This window comes from Prenolepis imparis, unplaced genomic scaffold (genome assembly GCF_030444845.1).
Source record: "Prenolepis imparis isolate NDT839.2.m4 unplaced genomic scaffold, iyPreImpa1.0 SCAF_7, whole genome shotgun sequence".
NCBI lineage: Eukaryota > Metazoa > Arthropoda > Insecta > Hymenoptera > Formicidae > Prenolepis > Prenolepis imparis.
The window spans coordinates 4,626,549-4,653,082 of NW_028141165.1; the positions used below are offsets into that span (position 1 = coordinate 4,626,549).

General features: G+C 40.9%; 2 protein-coding genes across 6 annotated transcripts in view; one reads left to right on the top strand and one right to left on the bottom strand.

Annotated features, from left to right (window-relative positions):
* Positions 1–2,845, bottom strand: part of LOC145939083 (uncharacterized) — a 35,348-nt gene extending 32,503 nt beyond the window's left edge. The window contains exon 1 of the mRNA XM_083043168.1: positions 2,634–2,845. Within this exon, the coding sequence (XP_082899294.1) occupies positions 2,634–2,694 (61 nt within the window). The 5' untranslated portion in view covers positions 2,695–2,845. The remainder of the gene's footprint in view (positions 1–2,633) is intronic.
* Qin (tudor domain-containing protein qin) overlaps positions 1–26,534 on the top strand; it is a 153,537-nt gene that overhangs the window by 43,328 nt on the left and 83,675 nt on the right. Inside the window, exon 1 of one of the 5 annotated variants that reach the window (XM_083043162.1) lies at positions 22,734–22,863. The exons of the other annotated variants lie outside the window; for them this stretch is intronic. The gene's annotated coding sequence lies outside the window, so the exon portion shown is untranslated. Of the gene's footprint in view, positions 1–22,733; positions 22,864–26,534 lie in introns of those variants that run through there. 5 annotated transcript variants of the gene reach the window in all.

The following is a 26,534-nucleotide window of genomic DNA, read 5'->3' on the forward strand; positions in this document are numbered from 1 at the left end:
ACGTTTGTCGAACGGAAATATCACTGGCGATTGCCGGATAACGCTTTTAGCAAAAAGGATTTGGATCCGACGAAAATTGATTTCCGTTCCCAAGTTTTGCTCGCTCGCTCGCGCGCGAGCTGAGTTATGCGCTCAACCGATAATTAATCGCAGTATAGCTCAGCGACAGAGCGATTAGCATGACGCACGTAATATTCGAATCTGATGCTCGTTGTATGCGCGCAACAATGCTGCGGAATTCCGACTATATTTACCGGGATTAAGTGCCGGCTCGCTGCCGGCATAGCGCCAGGCCGGGGATGATAGCGGGCTGCTGGGATTCCGAGCCATCCATCGGTCCGATAATGTTTGTACAGACGCACAACATATGCCTCTCAGCTCGCTCGTCGATTACAATCGTTGACAAAAGCGGTTTTTTTATATATTTTTTTTCATATTTTTTAATTCCTTTTTTTTTCTATCGAGTCTCTCGCGTGAATTAAAAATATCCACGAGCGACGAGTTAGTTTGTACCGCCGGAGGTTTTACCGTGAATTCGCTATAATCTCGTTTCGCGACGCGCGACGCCGTTCAGCCGGTCAGGGATTTTACGAGACGTCGCGCACGGAAACACTTTCCAGAGAACGCGAAATGCTAGCGTGCGAAATTGGCGCGATTGTGTAAACGTTGAGCGGAGAGGAAAAAAAATAAATAAAATTTAAAAACGCGACCGTAAGAGCCACTCGCCTTGACATCCTTCGGATGCGAGAATGTGTGGCAATTTAATACCAGTAATTTAGTTTGCCTTGTTATTAGCGAGGCTACAAATGTGCCTTTGGACACTCGAGATTTTTTGTTGACCCAAATCTCTCCCTTTATTCGCCCTTAGTTATTGCGCGCTTTATTACGATTTTTAAGATTCGCGCAAGAGCGATTCTAGTTAACATGGAGCATGGAACTGCAGAATTAAAGACGAGAGATTTACAACGGGAACTTTTTCGCGTTATATATGTATATTTGGCAGCCTTCTAAACCTTCAAATTTTCTTTTCCCTCGCTCGCAATTGCCTTCTCCTTCCGGTCTTTCAAGTTTGCGATTCTGTGTTCAATTGTATGCGGCACGCCGGGAGAGAAAGATTTGCGTTGGGAATTTCTTCGCACGCGACGTGCTCTCCCATTTGCATCCGGCTTAATGACCGTCGTCGCCGTGTTGTTTCCGCGAATTCGAAATGCTACGGAACGAAGGAGATAGGTGTATGTGTGTGTGTGTGTGCGCGCGCGCGTGTGCCGGGAAATAATAAAATTTGCAGGAAAAATCAGCGAGGCCTCACGTTTCGAACGTGACGTGGTCAGTCCCATCATTTTATGCAAATAAAAGCGGAGAACGCTTGATTTCCCCGTGGTGTTCCGACACTGCTGTCGACGTCGCCGCCGTTGTCGACGTCGGGGTCGTCGACGGCGGGGACGAAGCCTATCGTCAGCTGGAGATACGACTCTAGCTCGGGGTTTGCGGTTCTCCGATCTGTGGAGAAACGGGCATATATAGGTATACATATATTATGCGATATTAACCAGTTGCCCTCGATTCTCCTCGGAGATCTCGACACGTGTCACGAGGCACATGTTTACATGGCGACTCTAGAATATATGCTTTACACTGCGCGATCATTTGCTATTCGCATCGAGAATGCATCTCGACAATCGCTATAATGATAATGTGTCAATGCGAATCGATAGGCTAGGATTACGAGGCTTTGACATTCATAGGGCCAAAATAACATCTCTCGCTTAAGACTGAAAATAATTACACAGTACAATAAAATCAAACTTTTTTGATAATTTTTAAGTTTTGTTACTGGATTATAATGGTTGATGCTTTCATAGCACAAATCATTCGTTTCTATTATACATAATTTTTTTTTTAATTTGAAAGTTCACCACGAGCCATTTTTAGGGCTAAATCCGGTTTTTTAATTATTTATATTTATAATATAATACAATATATATATATATATATATATATATATATGTAGCTTTATATAATATATAACTTAATTATATAATATTGGACCAATCTCCGGCTTTATTATATTTATTTATTTATATTGTTATTTAAAAATTATACTTTGAGATAAAGTCGGATATGGCTTTAAATATCTAAAAATATCTAAAAGTGGCCAACCTTCAAATTTAAAAAAAAAATCTTTATATAATGAAAACAAACGCTTTGTGTTCTATATGTAGGCATCCATCTATCATAATCCTCTAACGGAACTCAATAATTATTTTGTCCGTTGTACCGTGTAATTAATGACCATTTAAGATTTATTTATCATGCCTAATGGAGCTGAAATTTTTAAGCGTTTCGTTCACCACGAACGTCTCGGGCGATCGATGCACACGTTCGTGCATTACATTTCATGTGCCGCACTATAATATCGGATGTTACGGCGATTATACAACTGCTATGTCCGACCGTATCCGTTCTTCCTCCATCCGAGAGATGATGGCTAAGTTTCGCCGTTAAGACTTTCACGTTGCATCTCCCGGGGACTTCGGCGCGTCTATCGAACCGTGAATTCGCCGATTGGCCCGTTCGCAACTTGCTACAGAATTAAATCCGCCAGATTGCAACGCGATTCTCATCGTACTCACCCAGCGAGAGCAGCGCGATTCGGACGCGATGAGCATCGACATCGCGGTGCGACGGACGCATCTTCTTCGAGGATATCTCTTCCTTATATACGCGTTTGTCTCTTTTAGCGAGTACCGTGTATATACGCGTAGACGACAGGTGGATAAACAACACCTGGCGTGACCGATGTGCCGAAGACTACGCGGAAACTGACTCCTTTCGATGCCGCACTGTCGGCAGTAGTATCCTCACCGCCTCGGAGCGGAACTGAACGTACGTACGTACGTTGACTTTTGCTTTTGCTCGCCGCGGTCGCCTTTCGCCGCGGTGGGAAGGAAGAAGGAGATAGCCCGTTGCACGATCACGGCCGACCGAGGATTCTCGGACGAGCGAGAGCCCCGACACGCTTCGAAAATGATGCTTCGATTCGTTATTCGTCGATACGATGATCGAGGGAAAAGTAGTACGTGACGAATTCCTCCCCCTTACTGACATCACCTCCCACACTCTACTTTAATGGACAGAATTAATGCTATATAGTTTGACGTATTGTTTTGACATACGATTTGTTGACACGTAGTTTTGACATATCGGGAAAAGTATCGTTATCATATGTTATTATTAGTATATTAATCTTACTTATATCTTTTGATCGTTACAAGATTATACGCTCGGTCTGTTTGAGAGATTGTGAAATTTATTAATGATTTATCGTTAGAAAACGTGTCTCTAGTCAATCTTAATTGTCTATATGCTTAAGTGAGATCGTCGTAAAACGTCAGTCTGTCGAGATACATAAATACTGATTATTTCGCTGGGAATGCACGCAAGAGTTTATATTCGTATATTTTATCGAGAAGAGAGAGAGAGATACGCGTATAGCTTATAAGCAGCGTGCAAAGGAACAAATTCCTGTGTGCTGTCTCTCGTAAAGGAACGCGAAATGCAGTTTAGAGCCATTTAAATTCCGTTGTCTTTCGTTGCAAAATATTAAGATAACGTCCAATGCATCTCGATGAGGCTGCCTGTTATTCTTCTGACAATGAACCTCGTTCCTTCATTGATTTTACCTTCATTGGGTTGATTCTCTCGCGAGCATTAAGCGCGTTACCTCGGTAAAGAGTTCGTATCGAAAGGAGAAATTGCGTAGCGCTCATTATAATTACCGCGTAATTGTCTATACTCTTCTGATTACATTAATTATTTTCCAAGGGAACTTTTTAGGCGCGGATCATAAGTTTGCCCTAGCTTTCCATTACAATTATTTGCGCGAGAGAAATGAGGATTCACGATCTATGTTAAGTGAGCAGTGAAATCAAACAAGCTCACATGATCTTTATATCTCTAGGATTAAAAAATAGTGCGGCAGAAAAATGATTCTTGTACTCGTTAAAACTTACTCTGTATCCAACGGGAAGAGAGCGCGCAGTTTAAGAAAGATGCGAGAGAGTCTGTGCTCTAAATGCAACGATTAAACTTCCCGCTTAGAAAAGAATCCCATTCTCTCGCACCAGATCATTAAAACCGGAGGCGGAAGATGCCTCATAAATAACCATTCCGCGAATGCATAGTAATATCACAGCGACTTCCTATCGGTATGTAATCTCGGTTGAAAAGTAGAAGGGGGAGGAGAGGAGCAGGATGTGTGATGGCGCGAAAATTAATCGGGAAATGGGAGAGAATCGGGGGAAAAAAAAACGCTTCGCCGGACAACTGTTTCGCTGCAGCGACCGACAATTATTGCCGCGGCTGCTGATGCGGCCGTTATCGACGCTATTTTTTCAGGTGCGACTGCCGGTGAAATTAAACAAAAATTTCCATTCGTAACGAAAGCGCACCATGAAAAAGTCCCAGTCGGTCGCGGTCACGGCAGAATTAATCGTTTCCCGCTCCGAAAGAGTCAGTTACGATTCACGTAGCGGATTCATGTTCACGAACGCGGAAATTGTCTCTCCGTCGCGCATAACGAGCACACGCACCCGCGGACAATTAAAGCGATCCTTATATAAGCCGTCGGAATTTCGGTGGTTTCCGCCAACGTGTCGTCGTATCGTGAAAGTTTTGTCGCCCGCGATGCGAACGCGAGAAGAAAATAGGAGGACCCCGAAAACGCGCTGATGAAATTACACTGGCGAAAATTTGCATCACGTCTGGCGAATAAAACGCGAAACCTCCTCCCGGTTCGTTATAAGAAAATTTACGCGTAAACATCTGCGCGCTCACGCGTCTTCAATAGTTAACGCGTTGGAGGATTAATTACATCCGGGGCGAGCGCTAAAACGCTTGATTCCATAAAGCGGGGGTGAAAAAGAGAGGATGGGGGTGAAACGGGTTTTTCAGGGACGATAATTGTACGCCATTAGAGGTAAGCGTCCTCCGACGTGCGCACAATAACACACAAGCGACGCGTTGACGATGTCGGCGTGAAAACGCGAGGGAGAAGAGAGTGGTGGTAGCAGTAGTAATAGTGCACGTAGTTCAACCATGCGATATCAGGTCTCATTGTTCCGTGACTTCGAGCTCTTTGTCTCTTCCGTTTCGAAATGCCAGCGCGGGCGGTCGGAGAAGGACGGAGAAAGCACAACGCCCGAGCAACAGTGTCTCTCCGACGACACTTGAAACTTGCCAGTTATACCAGTAGATGGGAACGGAGGGTGAGAAAAGAGGACGACCTAGTCACCCCCGACAAAAGGGCATGAACGATGAATACGTCCCGCTGCATCGCGAGATCCTGCGTTACGAAAGTCTCGGTTTACATCTCCGACTACGCTTGACCCTCATTATCGCACGACGTATTTTCCAGTGAAATTCAAAGTTTTACGTTACGAGAGTCAAGAATCAGAGAGACGCCCGACGACTTTAATATAAAAAGTTGGATGTATAATATCATTTTATTGCTCTACTACTACTTTTACCGAAATTTAATTATATAAGTCTCGCGAGTAAAATTACGAATTATTTGTATCACTGGAGAACACGTCGTCCGCGAAAAGACTGCGAAAAAGTCACAACGAAAACAAGTAAAACATGCAAATGAATAGACATTTACATCTAAATGCTAGCTAGTTAGCGTATTACAAGGCACGAGACGTTCTTTAGGGAAAGCGTCGAATTCGCGATGTGAATTTCGCATTGTGCGGAATGTATTTTAACAAGCGACTCAGGCGGAAGTAAAAACTTCCAATTATTAATTTGATAGGTAATTCTTACGCAATAATCAATAACGAGTCCTCTCTATCTAAAAAAAATTATTTTTCGAAGAAATAGCCGAAATTTCTCCAAGATCTCTTTTAGACCGCGCGAGATTGGAGTCTCTATCTTTTACGCGTTGCTCTCTCAAGGTGGTTCATACAACTGTTGCATTAGTTATTACAATTCACTTTCATTATCACGATACAATGCATCTCCGCGGCAGGGAACACGAGGTCGGAACGGCACGCGCTCGCAATTGCTTACGTCACGTAGCTTTTGTTTCGAGAGCACGACTCCTCACGTGTAACCTAGGCGAGGTTGCATGAAATTTTAACCTCCGTTGTGCTCCGTCGCTCGCTGTTTCCACCTACTCCGCGATCCACCGCGAGGAAAACATTTTACCAACTTTCTCCGACGTTTCATAAGGACAACGACGTTGTATATTAAAGTCCTCTCCGCTTAATATCCCGCGTACTGTTAATTTAACTCACGTCGCAAAAGTACTCTCTTGTTTTAAAGAGACGTAACCAATTTGAGCGGCTTCATTCTTTCCCCCTTCGAGCATTAATCAAGACTATTCTTGTTAGATAGAATACATTTATAATCAATTCATCGCGCGCATCGCATCGTACTTTATTGCGCCGCGTCTTCATTACCGTTAAAAAGCTACTCTCCTTTCACCTTCCTCAATCATTTTAAGATCGTCGTTGTATAATTTTTTTATTTATTCCGGAGCACATTATTTCCTTGTAATATATATTTTATAATATAAAATTTAATTGCGCAAAATATTCATCTAAATTTAATTTTTTATATGTAAATTATATAATCGTAAAATAATTTTTATATATAAAAATGCATGGGGATTTACGTGCCAGTTTTTAGAATTTTATCTCGATTGTGTGTACCCAATAATAATTACATAACGTTTGTATTGTCAATTCGTGAGACACTTTAAGCTACGTATATGCGGACGTGTGTCACTATTACAAGTTCAAGGCTAATTTAAGATACAAGCTAGATAGACCATTGCCTGGGGCACCGAAAATAAATCCGCAGCTAACTCCCCGATTGTTATTCTAGGATACTACAACACGTGTTGGTTTTCTCCGACGTATCTTGACCATTTTACCTTTACGTTGAATTACTTTACGAAATCCGAATCGATGTGATGTTTAATATAGAGACGCGGATAATAATATATCTCGCACAAACTTATATTTTGTCGAGAACACGTTTTATATCAACATTATGCAAGAACGGAACCCCGTTTCCTATTCATCCTAACGATATGAATTTTGGCATGACAAAACGAATTGCTTAAACTTTCCATGTTCGTGCAATACTTTCGCGCGCGATGAAATCGATTACATTTGGATACGATCCAAATCTGACTTTTCTTTTTTTATACGACTAGAACATAAGGTAGCGCGCGCCATTCTTCGGTTTTATGTTAAAAAAATAATATTTTTTAAAAATAATAAAAATTTGTTTAAACTCGATTAATATTTTTTCACAGAAGTTAGCTGATTCAAGCATTAATTTGCTTAAATTTTAAAATAATATGTTAAAAAATTAAAATAGTAATATGTTGTAAATAATATGTTATTATATCTTATTCTCGATTAATATTTTTTGACAGAAATCAACTGATAACTGTCAAAAATATTAATCGAGTTTAAAGTATTATAACATATTATTTAAAAAATTAATTAGCAAATTAACGTTTTAATCAGCTGATTTCTGTCAAAAAATATTAATAAAGCGAAAATTTGCTAATTAAATATTCTAGCTTACATAATTATATTTATATTGTATATGTTATAATGCGAAATGATAAGATTATTCTAATATATGTATGTATTTTATTTGTTACAGGTAGGTAACATTGCAATACACAGTGCGATTCACGCGTCGTATCGGTGAGTGAAAATTGTTTATTTTTATTTTATTACAGTTTTCAGATTTACCAATTCAATTTATCATCGTAAGCATATTATGAATGTGCATTAAAGAATCACGCCAATAAACGTTTGCTATTTTGAACATTCTATCATTTAGAAAATTATATATATATATATATATATATATATATATATATGTGTAATTTAAAATAATTTATATTTAAGATTGAAACCATTTCTAATTAATGCTCAATATGATATATATCTTTTTACATTGCGATTGAAATTACTTTAGAAAATGCGTTATCTTTAAACATGACGAAATTCCTTCCCCCCTCTCTCTCTTTCTTGAACTAATAGGTGTTTCGTATTTTCTAAAAAAAATGTCAATCGTGTTTATCATGTATTCATCTCGTTACTTTCACGCGGCTCCCAAGGCTCCAATTATTTCAAGGCCAGGCGTTCAACACGTAACTAGCAGCTGAATTCATCACTTTCTACTAGACATAAAAAGTTCGACAAACCACGCGGATCTGAATGATATATTACAACTTTTGATTTTAACGTTCTTTCGAGACTAGAGAGCTGTCATGACTCTCGAGACAAAAGCATCGGGCTTTCACAATAGAAAACGTGTCTATCGACTTCTGTAACAGATATCGAATGTAATTGATTTCGGCCGACGACAATCGTCGAAGACGTTTGTCGTCCTCGCACTTTTTTCATCGAATCTTCTCTCTCTTCGCTTTAATTGAATTCATGCTAATTCACGCGACGTCTGAATTTCCTGGGCGGAGATAACGATCGACATTCTCACGCGAGACTCCTTTTTCGCGCGGGAATGCGGAGCCTCTCTTTATTTTTCCAACGGGACTCGCTTTCCATCTTTTCGTAATAAAAAGAACTCACGCGAAACTCTGTCGCGAGTATTTTTCGACGACACGGAGCGCTTCACGACCGGGAAAAATTCGCGAAACGCCGGGTTATATACGTTCCCAAAACAGTGCGTACCGCGTCTAAATTGTGCTCTGGGAATTTATTTGAAAGAGACTAGAATGAGAGAGAGAAAGAAAGAGAAAAAAAAATAGCGTGTAAATTATATGCGAAATGTCTGTTGTCGCTGGTGTATGTGCGTATCTTTCGAATACATATACGAATCATTTCGAAAACGAAATCTAGACACGTTACTTTCATCGATATTACCGACTAAATATCATTTGATGTTTGGAGTTTGATCCATTGGATCGGAGCAATTGTTTCTCAGTTTCATTTATCTGTTTACTTCACTTGTGTCATGTTTGATGATCAACATTGCGCATGTCGCATATCGGACGGGATACAAACAGATTGTATGTACATTAAGTTGCTCATTTATTACCTTTCCGGCTTTAAAAAATTGCTGCCACCTCGACATGTATTGGAACGGTGACGAACAAACACGTTTCTACTTTGACTATTTTTTCAGCATTTTAATTAAATCGTATTAAACGCAAAAATTTATCGCTCTTATTTAAATAGATAAAATTTATAGATTTTCAATTTTTAATATTATCGTCTGTATATATTTATACTCAATTATGCATATTTATAAAATTTATATACAAAATGATATAAGCTCGCATTGACATTATTATTATTATTTTCAATTTTTAAACGAATTTTTGCTACACGTAAGCATTAAATATTTACGCAAGGTACGTTTAATACATTGCGTTTTTGAATACGCATTCGAGGTATTTCCGCGCGGCGGAAAATGGATCGTTATTTATTAACCGATTTCCTTTTTCGTATTCTTACTCGCGCTTTAGGATAGCTATGTGGACGCGGCAATATCCAGATATATACCAAATTAAATTCGCGTTGCAGCCGCTTCGCTTGAGTGGCCATTAGCCATCGCCGAATCATCCGGTGGCCGATTTTCTCGTGGCGGCGCCATCACGCGAAATATTCGCTCTGAAATCTTGCTGAAATTTACATGAATCTCGCTGTAAGCTGATCGCGCTAGCGTTTATAATCGTCGACGCGTCGAATTTTCGTCAATTTCTGTCGAAATATATTAAGCGCTTCGATGCCTCTCGTTATTGTGCACCATTATGCATTAAATACAGTTAATCTTTAGAGAAGCTTTTGATTTTTATAATTCTTGATATATATACGCTGTATTTAAAAACGTGAAAATATAAGAATGAAAGGATAAATTATTACGAGATGCGCTTTTCGTGGAATAAAATCTTTGACGATAATTCCTCTTTCGTGCGTGTCTCGAGACTTATACACGCAGCATCACGTAGCGGTCAAAGTAATACTGACCCACAAAATCTCGGCGAAAAAGGCATGCGCGAAGATGGTAGAAAGTCCATTCCCAAAGTGTTTATTCCGGTCAGACTCATCTCCATCTCCGGTTTCGCATCTGCATCGCCGGACCCGACAGAATAGCAAAAAACTGGAGCGAGTGAAAATGTTTTAATTACACGTATGCACGGGGGATTCTTTTACGATAATCGCACATACAATTTTCTCGTGAGTGTGAAGAATTATAATCGCGCTATTCAATTCGATTCACGATTTACATTCATCGTCGTTACCGATCCGCATTTTATACCAAGAAAGAAACACCTTGAGACTTTTTACTTATTATATATAATATATATTATATATGTAATATGTGTGTATACATATAATATATAATTATATATAATTTACATATCAAGATGCATGTATACATTTCATTAAAATATGGTGGCATATAAAATTACAAATAAATGTCTTGAATTTTGTCATAAATAATCATCTAAAACGAGTTTTACGATTAGATTTTTAAAAAGCATTCACGCACATAATACGCCTAATAACTTCGCATGATAAATAACTATGAATAATAATTTCATCTTTCGAATATTAGTTAGCGACTGAAAGAATAAATATTCGTCGAGAAATAGTTCAGTATTCATTTTAGCGCGATATGTATATTCTTTTCATGATTATAAACCATGATTATAAACAAGCTAGGAATCTGTCAAAACATTGGCATTTAGGTACGTCATCAAACTTTTATTTATTATTGTCAAACGCGCATATCTCGACATTCTGCCTCGGGACGACATACAGGCAAGACATACAAATGCAGATATCCTTAATCGCTTACCTTTCCTTCCTGAGAGACGAAATCGATTAGGAACAATATGCACATTCTGAATGAGAATTAATTTTATTACGCTAATGAAAATGAAATTCGACTCCTGCGAAATTATATATATCCTTTTAGAAAGATTTATATTTAAAAGACAAATGTTTTCTTTTCTCTGGCATATTATCTCTGATGTTTACTCTGTCAAGAGCTATTTTGTTTTATCCCCTGGTTCGACGTCGTTGAAAGCGAGGTCGACGTGTGTAGCCGGAAATTTCTCGTTTTCCAACCAGTACGAGCCGAATCCGCTTATGACGCTTCTTAGGATTATAAGCGCGTTGCCTTCGATGTTCCATAACAGGCGAGCACGCCATAAGTCGTTTGATCAAAATTTCATTGCCGACAACGCCAGACAGGCGTTATGGTCTTCTATTCATTAATTTGCTTTGGCAATAGTTTTGTTACTATTAATTTTAAATTTTTCGTAAATATTATTCGTTCGATTGAAAAACATTTATTGAAGAAATCTGATTTGCATGTTTTTTTATAATAAACATAAGAGACTTATATATTATTATATGAATTTTTTATACTAAATAAATGTATGTGAGAGAAAGGAAGATTATTTGCGTAAAGCGACGTATTTGTAAGAATAAAAATTGCTTGCAGAGGTAGTAATAATTCTCGATTGTCGACAATTACAATCGTATAATTCGTTAATAGATCCGTCTATAAGAAAACACGCAAATGTTCAAAAGTTTTTAATCGTCGAATTTTTTGGGACGTAGAATACAACAAAATACAACAAAACAGATTACTCGTTTTCAGGACGTGCACTATATATTGAGATCAGAGTAATTGGCAGGCGAATCGATCACGGGCGATAAAAGCTTTCCAAGTCGCCGAAGGTGACCAATAGAAAATTCGTATCGCGCGATCGAATCGAGGCGGCATTTGACCCTGTCGCGGGCCCGTCGACCGTTTTGTTTCAACGTTCGAAAGGGCGACATTGCATATGTGTATGACAGACCAATTCTAGCAATGTATGTACACCGCGTGCGTTCCCGCGAACACGCATTATGTCGAGCATCAATGTTTTGTCATCGTCGAACCGGCACGAACAACCGCGAAACGTAATAACGTGACCACGAACGGACGTGTTCCCTACGCGAGGATTTCCCTTTCCTCTATTGTCATTCACGTTTCCTCTTTCTCGTTTATCCACGCTGCACTCTATCACGTGCGAGTTGCGGCTGTCAATTAATTACCTGATAATGTCGCTTGATTAAGTGCTCGGAAGAATCCGAGCACCTATTAAGTACAAAGATAAAAAGAACTGCGCGAATATTTCTATTTCTACTCGAGAAAGACATATATTCCATCGCTATTTATTCAACCAAATTACATATGTTTATGTATCGATGAATCTAATTTATATCAAGCTTATACGATTTACTCTAGGTATTTAAAGATTAAGACATGTTAATATTCGAGAAACTTTAAAAGTGTAGCCAATCTCGGGATCAGAATGCGTGACGTGTTTGCGAAACCGTGATGTGATACATGCACGAGAAAGCATCCGTGCATAAAATAGTGTGCGGCTTTTAAACCACCGCGTTTACACATGTGTGTAAAAGATGATGGGAAAGAGAAGCGATGCTGGGGGATGGGGCATGTATCTCTGTAATTGAGTGCCAGGCGCGCTCTCAGACTCGACGAGAGTAACCGCGGGATAAAAAGGGCGGGACGCGTCATCTCCGGCAGATAAATGTAATTAAAAGTTACGCTACGAGCTTGCTTTTGCGACAGACCTTTCAGCGGCGCAGTATTTTTTTCTCTCACTCTCTCTTTCTCTCTCTGTGTTGTCTTTATACTCCCTCTCTTTCTTTATTTTTCACGAACGACGAGTTTTTGCGTGTGTATAATGATCATCGAAGGGTGAGGTTGCCGTATGAAAATTATCGCGAGAGATACGCAATTGAAAGTTTTATTAATAGAGCGGCTAAAAATGACGTATGCTTTTTTCCGGACAAATCGCGAAATCATTCGTCGAATGAAACACCCTGTAATGAATGACGTTGACAATTGTTTATGCATATTGCGGGTCCTTTCGTTAATCTTGTTACTTCATCACAATTTTGCATATCATTTATTTTCGTTGCAACTAATTTGCCACCATTGACTGTCGAATTTTTATTCATCGCATTTTGGTACCCAATTATCACGCGATGAGAGATGACAGAACGTAGCGAATGGATTTATTTTTATTTTTGATATTTCGATTTTTATTTATTTTTAAATTTCGATTTTTATTTATTCGCGAGAAACTGTGTATATTTGAGCATTTCATATTTCTTTAATTTTGTTCTCAATTTGGCTACTCTTTCCAAAGCAAGATACAAATAATTTTTTCACAATTAGAATTACAAATTAATTTTTTACTCCAAATATATCACACATTTTTTATTTTTATTTTTGACATATAAAAACGATATTTTGTTATATAGTTATGTTATTTGTTGCTTTGATTATTGCTGTCTTTGAATTTACCGATTAATCCGAGCCGCGTAAATTAATCAAAACGATTCGCGAAAGAAAGATAATTGTACAAACGTAGAAATTGAAACTGAAGTATGATTTTAACTTATTTCAAGATAATTTCAGCAACTCGACGCTACGCTAGAAAACAGATCGTAATTTTCTTGTTTACGTTAGCAACAAAAGGATTCGCGCGACGTAAAATGAAAGCGTCTACCTTGCCTCTCGCTTATCCTTATTTTCGTAGTCTGACTATTTGTTATTTGCTGGAGATCTCTCTCTTTCTTTGGAGAAGAACTCTATCTTTTCTCGACTAGCAGCGAGACTAGGCGAGGGTCGCAGTTTAACCCATTTTGTCTCGGTCGCGCGATTCTGCAATACATGAAGGGAGAAAGAGAGAGAGAGAGAGAGAGAGAGAGAGAGAGAGAGAGAGAGAATATTATTCAAATAGAGTGCATGCACAATTTTTGCGCGAAGCGTCCGACTGCGGCCACTCATTTTTAATAACCGTGTCGCACAAACCACCTCTCTTTGCAGATCCCGGGGTGATGTTACCCGGGCTCGGCTCTCTCGCGAGCACCGAGAAATATACCCTATTCGTATATATATATGTTCCATACCTGCCTATCTACGTACACTATACGGTATCGTGCACCATCCGTCTGCTCGTTCGGCGCGCATACGAACGACCGTTTATGTATACCAGCTCGCCCGCGCAGGCAGGTATCACCTCGATCCCATGAAACTTAAATTTCCTTCGAAACGGCCGCGGAGTTACGCGCCCGCGAGTGACGTTTCAGATATTTCTAAGGCAGACTCTTTCCCTCTGTTGCTCTCTCCCTCTCTCTATTTCTAACCCTCCGCTGCTATCCATCCCTCTACCAACCGTTTCCTCCGTTGTTTCTCCCGGTCCAGGAGGGTGGCTCACGTGAAACTCTTGCCCCGTGCCAGAATTACCAGCTCACCGGCATAAACTCGCATACATATATCGAGTGACGTAAAACTCCGACGAGAGGGAGTTCGAGAGGGATAGGAGAGAGAAAGTGGGTAGGTTGGCTCGGTCCTGAATTTGGCGTTTAAATCCCTCGTTCTTCCTGGTTGATGTTTCTCTTTTTGTGTCCTCCATTCGTCAGCTTTCCATCTTCTTCTTCAGACCGACGTTTGACGATTCTCGCTCTCGTTTCAATTCTGACACCACCAGCATCGCCGCGAAATGGCGGCCGTTCATTCTCACCCGCGGGAGAGATAGCTCTGTACCATGGAGAAAGAGAGAAATGCGAGATATGGAAAAATAATATGAACAAAGACAGACAGAGATGGCGAGAAAGAATGACAACGAAAAAAGAGAAAGAGAGAGATGTAGAAACGCAGGATAAGTTGTACGATATTAAAGTTCTGAAATCGATAGCCGGCGATGCGTTTTCAGTTTAATCGACACAGCTCGCGTACGCAGGGAAAGTTGTTTTTTCTAATCGATCAAAAGTATTAAGTTATCAATTTTACAGACGCTCGCGGATGTGTCCGTTTCCGATAGTAACCGCTGCCAAAACCAGAAATCGACCGATTATCTCATCATGACTGACACCCTCACTCGTGAGGGTGACATCAATGTGAATATAAAATATTGCATAACCGATATAATATCTGTACACCATTCTCATATGACTTTAATAATTACATATGACACGTCAGTGAAACACATGTTATGCTGACAAATAATCGTGTTAATTCTTTGCGAAAACATATATACATATCCGTTTTTGCGGAGAATATGAGAAGTTTACAGCGATAATAAATATAGAATTTTTAGAAATTAGATTGAGCAATGATTAAAATTCATGCTTCTCGTTAATGTATAATACGGTATGAGTCTACGGCTAATTTATATGAAAATAATAAGTGTCGTAATTGCAGTGCGCTCTTATCTCGTTTGATCATAATTTCAGAGGTAAGCAGGTTTGACTTGCCTTCGAAGGATTAAATCGCCGAGATTAAATTTATAATCAACTTCAACCCGGCAATCGTGTAATTCCTAAGTACATACAATCACTTTGCGGTTTTGATCGCGCGCGCGTGCGATTCGCGTCGCTGCATTTTCCGCCTTTTCCCCCCTCGTTTCTCCCCGGGGTTTAAGTGAAATTCAATCGACTCTTGTTCGAATTGATCGTCGCGGGCGCGGATTTCAAAACCGACCGCGATAATTCGTTCTATCGTCCAGTAACGCGACACTTATTGCAACCGTGGCGCACAGGTTTACACGCTTTCAGGAACGATGAATAAGAGGATTAAAATTGCGCGAGTGGGAAAAGAGGAAAAGCCACGTGACACACCGTAAAGCCATCGGTGACAAAATAGAGTCCATTTATCTTGCCTTCATTTCTACGAGATTTTCTCAAGTAGTGACATTTTGTTCATCTCATCCGCCCGCTTTGTTGGAAGTTAATTTTTTAATTGTGCTTTGAAACGTGAATTTCTTAAGCCAGCTTAGAGTCATCACAAAAAACCACTGATAAATTTTTATAAAGATACTTGCAAAACACGTATGATTATGTAATTGAAGGAATAATTGATTTATTATAAAATAAATAAAAATAACAGATATATCCTGTATCGAATCACTTAAATTAATAAGGTAGTTTTCTAATTTAAAATTAAATTTCCCGTTTTCTCTAATCAAAATTTAAAGCGACAGATATAGAAACGGTACACTAACGCAAATGAGAGTAATAGAAGTAGAAGCGGAAAAATTAATAAAATATTCAGATAAAGTATCGCGAGATGAAAGACACGCGCGCTATAATTTATCCTATTACCGATGATAATCTGCCGCTCGTTTTCAACCACGGTTTTAACTGATTTGACCGCAGCGTCCTGCGCGATTTTCCAAAAGACGCGTGTCATGATTAATCCTGTAATCTCTGGTTTCATACGCGGATCGACGCTCTTCGCCGTCGCGAATTGCAGGGATACGCAGCATCTCTTCCACCTTCTCTCGTTGGTCACGACGCTTTCTCTTCGCGGATATATCTCTCGCGGCTGGGAATTTCGATTAGATCTCTATCAACACGAACGCACATCTTCGCACACGAAATTCTACTTTCGCTCGAGTCACGTGCGTTCTCCATTTCCGCGGGGGGATTTTATCGCGCGGTTAGATTAGAACGGATCTTCGTGACGCGCACGTGTCGATAAACAAACGATGAAATTTCATTTCGCATTAAGATGCGCTTTGTATGCACACGTTCACCAAATATCGGCGCCGTTGAAACGATCGTTACATGAAAGTTCTATCTCTCGAATACGCGTTGTAATCTCTCTCTTCTTCTCCTTTATATAAATTATATACCTCTTTTCGTAAAAATCTCGTTCGCCCACGCTAATTCCTATGTTTCTCTCTTCTCTCTCGTTAATTCAATTTTATCCCGACATTCACGTGTTTCCGTAATGCGTTATAACGCGGATAATGAAGATTTTGCTAGTTTCAACATCGATTGCATCGTCAAGAACGACACAATTAAACCTAGTTTTGTAGTGATCGCTCGCGAATAATTGATATCGATTCAATTCATCGCATTAACGGGATTATAAATTTTGGCTTTGTGAACGGCGACGCGCGCTATTCACTGACGGGTCAACTCGTAATTAGCAAAATAGTAAAGCCACAAGCGGATATTTGATACTCACAAACGATATAAGAGCAGCCATGCATATAATCATGTAGGTGTCTGTGTATGTGTGTGTATGTGTGTGTATGTGTGTGTGTGCACAGTATATAGGGCTCTCTTTTGCATTTTTTTTCGCTAAATTATCATTCTCCGAAAATGTTATGCGAATCCTCGACGTTGTTGCAAATTCTTGAAATCCTCGGGACGCGAAATTAAATTGCGCTGTAGATTAAAGGGACGTCATTAACGTTCGGTATTTTTTACACGCTCTGCAGAGATCGAGCGATTTTTATCGCGAAATTCGTAAATGCAAACAGGGAAATGTAGTAGTAGCGGCACAATAGTTTTCCCGCAGCAAAGCAGGCGGAAACGTAAGCATCGTATGGTCCGATGACAATTGATTTTTCGGAACATGTTCGCGTCGACGTTAGAACGAGGAGGAAGGCACACGAACGAGAGGGCCAATCAAACCGTCATTTGTAATCAATTAAAAGCCAATAAACCCGGTGCTGATTGGACGGCAGTACGGGCGGGTGTACGCCGCGAAAATGGGAACAATAATAGCGGATCATTAACAGCGGTATAGGGTTTATTTCTATGGGAATACAACACTCACCACGCACACACACATACGCACGTCATATCATTGCGACCGGGGATTGTTGTTGCCCATTGTGCGAATTCTGTTGTACATTTCCGACGCGAAACGCACGTCGCGTCGGTTCTCTCGCGCCTTCGGGTTGACGCTATTTTCCAATTCCGCGTCGTTCGCGTAACGATGCTTCGCTGTGCATCGCGCATTTAAGAGCCCCCTCGATTTCCCGAAACGTCTCACGGCAATGCGATGCGCCTTGCATCGTGAACGCAGCGACAAGAGAACGTTTCGTTTTCCTCCCCGTGAAAATTATGGGACATAAATTGGCCCCGAGGTTCTTCTCCGCCGCGTGCGATACGAAGGTGGAATTCGCCGAGACGACGGTGGTTCTCTGTTCAAGTTTAATATGCGAGTAGTAAAGTCGTCGGAGTGATTATTCTCTCCTTCAAGAACCTGGTCTTGCGTTTCTTTTTAAGCAAAATAGATTTTAAGTAGTATCTTACTTCAGAATTAAATCTGCATTTGAAGCTAGAATATGTCAGGATTATTCTCAGAATGAAGTCAAAGCGCTTACATTTTCATTGTTTTTTTTTTTTAACTGCCTCGTTCTATTTTTCACGCTCTAAATTCTAAATAATGCATTGTTTAGAAACGCATAAAAAAACGAAAAAGATTAGGACGATGTTATCGCCGAGTGCTTATCGCGCGTGCAACACGCTACTCGAAATAACCCAGATTGTGTAGGTGGAAAACTCACAGACGTTCGGTGCACGAAATTGCTTGCCAACCGGCCGCTTTTCCGGCCTCTACGTTGCCGCGATTCGTGTAATCGTGCACTTCGTTCCGTTTCTCGCCACGGTGCACAACGGGAAACGCTGCAACGAATGCTACAAGTGGCTGCAAATGCGCTTCGTTCGGTCTAATGACGCTTATGCGCTTTGCGAGGCCGCACGCGCTTTTTTCACTAGGTATATAATATTCACAGTTGAATATGTTAACATGGATTCGACATCTACTAATATCTATGCGATATGAATGAAGATTAAAAAAAAATTGCAAGGCATCAATTTTCGTATATCTAAGATATCAGAGCTCGAGAATCGCGCGGCACTAACGAACTTAAAGCTATCGATGCATCGCATCTGATAGCTTTGTTTAGTTATTTTGTATGTACGTCACGAAAAATGACGAAACGCGCGCAAAAACGATGAAACTTCGATATAACGTAGGAGGGAAGAGTCTCATTTTGAATCGGGAGATAAGAGAGGGGGTAGAGGATAAAACGCGCAGCCACGCATCCTGCGGATACATGCGACACACGGTTGAAACTGAAGAGAAAAGGCGAGAGGGGTGGCTCGGTCGGTCGGTCGGTCGGTTTGACATGGGGCTCCGTATAATCAAACCAGCTCTCGTATTTATGGTCGAGAGCCATCCACCGTACCTGGTTGTGTACCCATTCCTCATTCCTGCATCCTCTCTCGCTCTCTCCTCTGTCCCTCTCTGCTCGCGACACAGGGCTATTAAATTTGGAAACTCTATACCTCCGGCCGCGCTTTATACACGTATACACACGTACGTGTCATATACCAGCACGCTGGCTGCCACCGTCGACGTGGGCTCAAACCTATCTACTGCGTTTTATAAGCGCATCAAAGTTAATGGTGGAGGCGCTCCCTCTGCAATTCCGTGCAAAGCGCATCCCTCTGGCTCTCTTTCTCTCCCCTCGCATGGAGATTCGTGTGTGCACGAGGCCCCTTTCTCGCAAAACCGAGAAGAGAGTACAGGTGCCAAGATCGTATTTTTGTTTACAATCCCCGGCGAATCTCCGCGCTAGACTTCGAACGACGTGGAATATAGCCGCGACGTGGAATTCCTCCACCACGGCGGAAAACCGGCTGCGCTCATCTTCCGTACGGTATATAAACGCGACGCATAAAGGATCGCTGTAATTTAGCCGGTTCTCGCCATCCCTCTCGTTTTATTGCTTAACACGAGGCGAAAGAAGAAAAAAAGTACGACTGCATTAAGAGTCGCGAAAGCGCAAACTTTCGACGTCGCGGTGAGCCCAAAGTGAAACGGCTTCATCGGCACTCTTGGAATCCCGCGAGATGCTCCGATTTACGAATCACGTTATCCGGCGTTACCTTGTTATCGGTCTTCATCGCAGAATCGCAATATCACGAATTTTCCGATTTCGAGGAAGAAATGGCGCGATTTTAATTAAGCGTGCTAGCGTATCGATTCGCCCTTGCTTCGCCATTAAATGAGGCTTCGATATTCATCGTTGAGCCAACTCGGATGTGTAACATCGCGTTGCGATAATCAGGTAAATTCGTAGCTATTACACGTTTGTTTTGCCTGTAATGCCGATTATCGCCGGCAACTCGGCGTGATAACCCGTGTTTAGCGTGCATTTGCCGTTGTCCGATGCAGGGGGATTGTTGCGTCGCGTGCGTGCGTCATCGCGCAGTTTCATATCGCGTTTTATTCGCTGATTGTTCATTCGGGTACCGTGTTGTTACGCGATGTACTAAAAGTAATGATAAAAGGAAGAAAGGGGACTTTCAACGCGGAAAAAAGCGGCCAGATATGCGCAAAACACGTGTGTTGGGTAGGATATCCGCTGATATAACGAAACGCGTGCGGGTAAATACGACTGTGTTTTTCGCTTACTCTTATAATTCAAGAATAAAGGGTCGATTATGTGTCGAGCCACGGCACCCGCAAAATTAACGCTTCACGTAAATGAGCGTCACCCGCGCGTTCAATACTTCAGCGCGCATCATTATTAATGAATACCGGCGCCAAAAATCAATTAGCCATAATATTTGACAGAAACGTGCCTTGTCGTTAATTGAACCTTTATGCTATTATGATTGCCGATATGGCGAGTAATTGAACGATCTACCTATATTTGAAAGTGTGCCATTTCCTTGCTTGGTGTACTATTTGATATAAATATAAGAGAGAATAAGTTATAGGATACTATTTTGTTAAACAAAGATATATTTTTTTGAACTTTTGTTTCAAGGAGAAAATTACACGAGAAGAATACAGACCGCTTAAAGTAGAAAGACAGTTTGTCGGAAGACCCTATATAAGATGCCTGTCTACTGTTTAGAAAGAAATTACATACGCGTACTTTGTTAGTAACCAAGCGATGTATTAAAACGCATCGGAGCGCAACTTTTCGGCAGACGTGACCGTATATTTGCACGCACGATCATCAGATTCGCGACAGGGGAAAGCTCACTTGTTCGCGAAGAATTAGCGTCGAATAAAACGGCAGATTTACACCGCCACCGGAGCGTTGCAAGCGTGTCATTCGCGCAGCTGTCAAATCCTGTCAAAAATATCCTCCGTTTGATTTTATCATTCGACTTATTTCAGCGTAGAACTCACGCGCGGCAAATGATTCGGCGTTCGATTCTCGCTTCCGATCGAAGCGCGAGTACATGCGTGAGCGTACATAAATTTACAGGTTGCGTGCCAGGTGAAAATGAATACGCACGCCGGATGTACGTGCGCAGGCAAACGGGTCCGCGAGTATTTCGCGTGTTCCGTTTTTCCATTTTTATCAAATTTCCATCTCGGCTGCGACGTACGTTTCCGAGGCTAAATTTTTCTTTTTTTCCCTTTCTCTTTCGACACCTTTGTTTCATCCCATCAAACTTCCCCCTATGCCCTTGCCGCTGCTCCGTCATCGTAGATATACGATTATGCCTCCATGTTCCATAATCGATTCGCAAAGAGGAGGAAAATTGGGTCGCGCGCATTACCCGTTCGTGCCAATCGATCATCAGATGGATTACTTCGTCCCTCGTTTCTCATTCCGAGCATAATTTCTTTTCCACCAGTCGCCCGATTTGTTCACCTCGTTAACGCAAAAGTGTTTACTCGAATCCGACAATGTAATTTTATTCAACAACTTCTTTATATAGTGTGCAATTTTTTTTCTATAATTCGGCATTTTTTGTTTTATTTATCTTCAATATTAATTAGAAGAATTAGCGATTTTTTTTATATCTTTCGATATAATTCGTACATTTTTTATCGACTGATATGCAGAATTTTCGAACTTGGAAATACGTTGTCATGATTTATAATTATTCGCTCCATGAGATGACTTTTAAAATAGCACGCGTGAGAAAATACATTACATGCATTCTGTCGGATGAAATTTCGTGCGCGCATACGCTATTCGAATTTTAATACATTTTTTTACTCGTAAAACGTTCCATCGCTTTAATTATCCGCAAATGCGAAAGAGAGAGAGAGAGAAATGGTTAATTTTTATGCTGCGTTAATTTTCACAATGGTATTCCGGATGCAACGAAGCGTGATACGTGCATAAAAACCGTAGCCCGTCGTTATTTTAATATCGCTCCGTATGTTTTACCCAAATTTGACTTGTACAACGAAAATGAAGACAAATTTTACATTTCCAAGAGTACACCTACTCGAACTGCCGGCAATGTTTATTTACTTAAAAGAGCACGTTTATGTTCTATTTGCATACACGATACGGTAGACCGCGTAAACAACAGTGTACGATTACTTGGCTACGCTCTCGGCGAAACCGATTTAAGAAGTTCCTCCTCTCTCTCTCTCTTCTCTCGCGATATACTATACATATACAGAATACGGAGATCCGCGATAAACGACGGATGCTACGCTCCACCGGTTTTACAAGAATCCCTCTTATATCGTCGAGACATGCCGTTTCTCTGCGAGAGAAACCCAGTGTGTGCGAAACAAACGGATGAATAAGCTCGAGGGGGAAAAGTGAACTCCGGGTGTGTTTTTCGTTGTCTCTCCATCCGGCGAACGTTCTCCTTATAGGTCAGTCGCGAATAATGCAACCGCGCGCCGTCAGTCTCCTTCCCCTGTCCTCTCTTCTTCCTCCTCCTCCTTTTCCCTTTTTATAGAGCACGGGAACAAGGCTGTGTGTACACGAAGCACGTCCGATGGCGAACAAACACACTCGCGCATCGACGAGATAGGTGCACACGCCGATGCAAAAAGGTGACCGGGAAAGTGACGGCGTTCTATTTACGAGTGAGACGCGTCGCCAAGAGAGACACGCCGGCCGATCGAGAGTCGAAGCGCACGAGCGAGCGATTAAGGTGGTTTTCTGTTGCACGAACGCGAGAAGAGGGAGGAACATGCCGGAGTGTTTATTCTCGCCTTAGGGCAGAGAGCGAGCCTAGTAAAAGCGTAATGTAAGAGGTGCGTAAAAGAGAAAAGTGTTATATACGCCGGGAGAGAGAGAGAGAGAGACTGAATGCCGCGCATAGATAATCGATACTAATTAAGCCGAGATATAAAGTTAACACGCGTAGATTTTGAAAATAAAATAAATTTGTAAGATACAAATTTTTTTGAGAGGTTGAGGAGAGATAAAGAAATGTCTCAAAGATGTACGAAATAAAAATCTTTTTTCATTTTGGAAATTTTACAAGTTCTCGGATTCGCGATTACGGCAGCGGAAACGAAAGAACTCTCCGACAAGTGGAGTTTATGGAAGGAAGGTGCGGGAATGGGAGCAAATACAGTTTGGCCAATCGAGGCTAAATTTATTTGTTGCGACGTAAGATATAGTTTTCGTAACAATGCACAACATAGAGAAAGCATAAAATGAGGTAAGCGGACGGTCGCGAAGAAGTGGGGGAGGATTCGAAGGCCAGAAAAAGGAATATCGTTGTTGAGAGTAAGCGGCTGTTACCTTCTAAAGCGGGACGAGAAAGAATGAATAATGCAGTAGTCGGCCGTCGTACGCTCGTAATTATTAGAAATCTATCGACGGCGTATCTTTATCGTCGTCATAAAATTGCGGAAGGTCGGCGAGTCCCGCGACGAAACGAGCTCGGACACTTAATAGTTGACAGCTAATGTTGATAGCTTAATACCGACGTTCTACAAGATTTATTCAGTAACCGCGCACTTTCGAATATCAAAAAATTAAATTTATAGCATTATATGAAACGATGTATCTAATTTTACTAAAATTATTAATTAATTTATTAAAAATATCATCAAATAAATCCCAAATTAAAACATAATTCCGTGAGAATCTCGTTGAATTAATAACAGTGTGTTTTAATAAAACTTCCTTTCTCCCTCTTAAAATTAAATCAGTGTATATATTATCAATGAAATTTCACTGAAAGAATGTCAATCAACGATATTTTAAAATTATTAATTTTTCAGCAGTCTTACTGCCATAATTATATAAAATAAAACATAAGAAAAAAATATTTTCATCGAAGATCAATAAAATATTCTTTGATATAAAATCTTGCTTTAATCGCTGATACGCTCGATTTAATTTAAGAGAGTTAGAATAAAAAAAAAATGATTAAGAAGAGAGCGATAATCTGATAATAATAATCGCACACGAGCGAGAGTCGCGAGTGGTCGTCGAGCTTTTTAGAAAGTCGTGTTTCGCCATATTTTGAGGAAAAAGAACGGAATTAAAATGGAGCACGTTACCCGGGCGTCGTCGGCGCGACCTTAATTAATCTGCAGCCGCATAGCATACCGCCATATCCTCGTGCAAACGGAACACGATGAAGCGCGAGCATATAGCTCGTGGGAAAGGAACTTCTCGCCGGAGCGTAGTAGGTTCTCTTAAGGTTCTCGTACTACTACCTTGCCACGCTCGCACCCACACACACTCCTCGCCTCTCATTTCTATCCTCTGATATACCTTCGACAACCCTGCGGTGAGAAGTTTGATCGACTAAATTGCCAGCGGGCTGTCAGCAACACCGACCGTTCTTCGAGAGTCCTCTCGCTTATGCGCCTCTCCGTGAAAACCGCCACCGCGAGACGATCTCGCGAACAAATCCGATTCCTCGACTGCTCGATCTCGATATCGCCTGATTTGTTTGCAGGCAGTTGGCAAACATTTAAACCGAGTAAAAAAGTTAAGTCCAAACTCGATGAGAGAAAATTCCAACTTCACTCTCAATACGGAAACCGGAAATTTTACGAGGAATTTATTATTTTTTTTTTTTCAACGGAAATAATCAGCTGTTTCGAAAAATTATCAAAAGTGGAGGAGATTGAGGGAATCTTGGAAAGGAATCGGGAAAATTTCAAAAATATAGAAAATAGAATTTAATTTATATCTCTATGTTGCAAATAGCTGTGTACTTAAACTTGAAATTTACTTATGCACCGTACTCGCTTCGACGTATATGTCTAATCAACGGTACTTCATCCCTGCAGTTGAACAAAGTTTGGCTCTTCAGAGGAAGATGGTAGACAACAGCCTTAAGGAACACGCCACTCGCAGCAACTTCGAGACCTAATTTAATCGCCACAGTACGGGCTGTCCGATCTCCGCACGTCGATGTGAATGTAAACTATATATCTCACTCCTTCCGCCTCTCACTTTCGGACGCGATCTAAAATCTCCTAATTCGGCGTTTCCGAATCTCTCGCGCCTTGAAAATTCTTAGAAAATCAACAATGATCACACGTTATTTTATTTCCTCTAAGATTTGTTGTAAGATCTTGAATTTCTCTCGCGAATATTTTATGTTCGTGTTTCATGTTTGTAGTTTAGAAAGGAGCGGTGCATTGCTAAATCAGATTTAGTTAGTCCAGACTGCGGACGCAACTTGAACCATCTAGATGTACGTGTGTATGCGTGTGTTTGCACTTCCCGACCGCGTCCGACCACACGAGCCTGTTTCTACTGACATAACGCATTCTCTCCCGTCTCACTTTCGTTGCCGCAAAAATATTCGGTCGCGCGTACATACATATATACGCGGCCGATCATGTTTTTGTTGCATCGTCGTCTCGTTGCAAACAGCCGCTTGCGTAATCTCTCTCGTTGGACGATCTCCCTCGATGATGACTTTCATCGAAAGTGAACGTGAAGTGAAGTGCGTGCATGCGTGCATCGTCTGCCGTATATACGCTCGTTATTACGTGCGTCTCGCACGTTTTTGCTCCCGTCGCGCGTTCAATCATCCGCGTGCGAATCTCTATTCGAATGATGAAGAATCGCGCCGCGTTCTTCGCGTAACGTATGCTTATCGGTCGATGTCTTGTGCACTTCACGTGCCAATTAAAAGTTTCAGCAATTTTGTTCGACGCGCCATCGGAGCGCACGCGCCTCTTCTTTAACTTGTCACTCGTCGAGAGTTATCCGACGACGCGGCACAACTTTTTCCTTGACACCGGAATCACGACGGATATCATCTCAGGTATCGAGGAATCTCTCTCTTCTTCCGCGTCCCTTCCTCTCTCCTCTCCTGCTTCGTTCACTCAAGAAAGAGACGAGCCGTCTTGTGCTCGAAATTGCGCGATGACATAAGAACGCTCGATACATTAATTTTTGGAGCGTAAAAAATGCAAAAAATGTAATTAATTGTTGTATTAATTAACTTAATTCTTAAATAACAAACGACCTTGTGGCTATTCTATATATCTGATAAATTTATTGGCAATCGCAAAACACGTGGAGCCGCGTGAAATGCGTTTCTCTCTTTCTCTTTTTATTTCGTCGCGCGTGTCACTAGTCGCCACCCATCGGCTTACACCTTTCGCAAGCTAATCTCGTAAATTTGTAGCGAATCCAAATCGAAGAAAAATGACATCGACATATTTTCGCACACGTGCATTAGATATATTTATATAACTGTCGAATTATTTTTGTTCGTTACAAATAACCATTGACTGTCGACGTAATTATATAAGTCACTTCTCGAGAAAGTGCTCAGAGTATATTAATATATGTTATTTCTTGATTAATTGTCGAAGCAAAAGTTAAAGTAAGATAAAAATTTATGCTTTTGAAGATTCTCTGGAAGCTTATAGCAAAGCCTGATACAAAGATATCGGATTTATCTCTTACGATGCATTTCAACGTTACATATTAATAT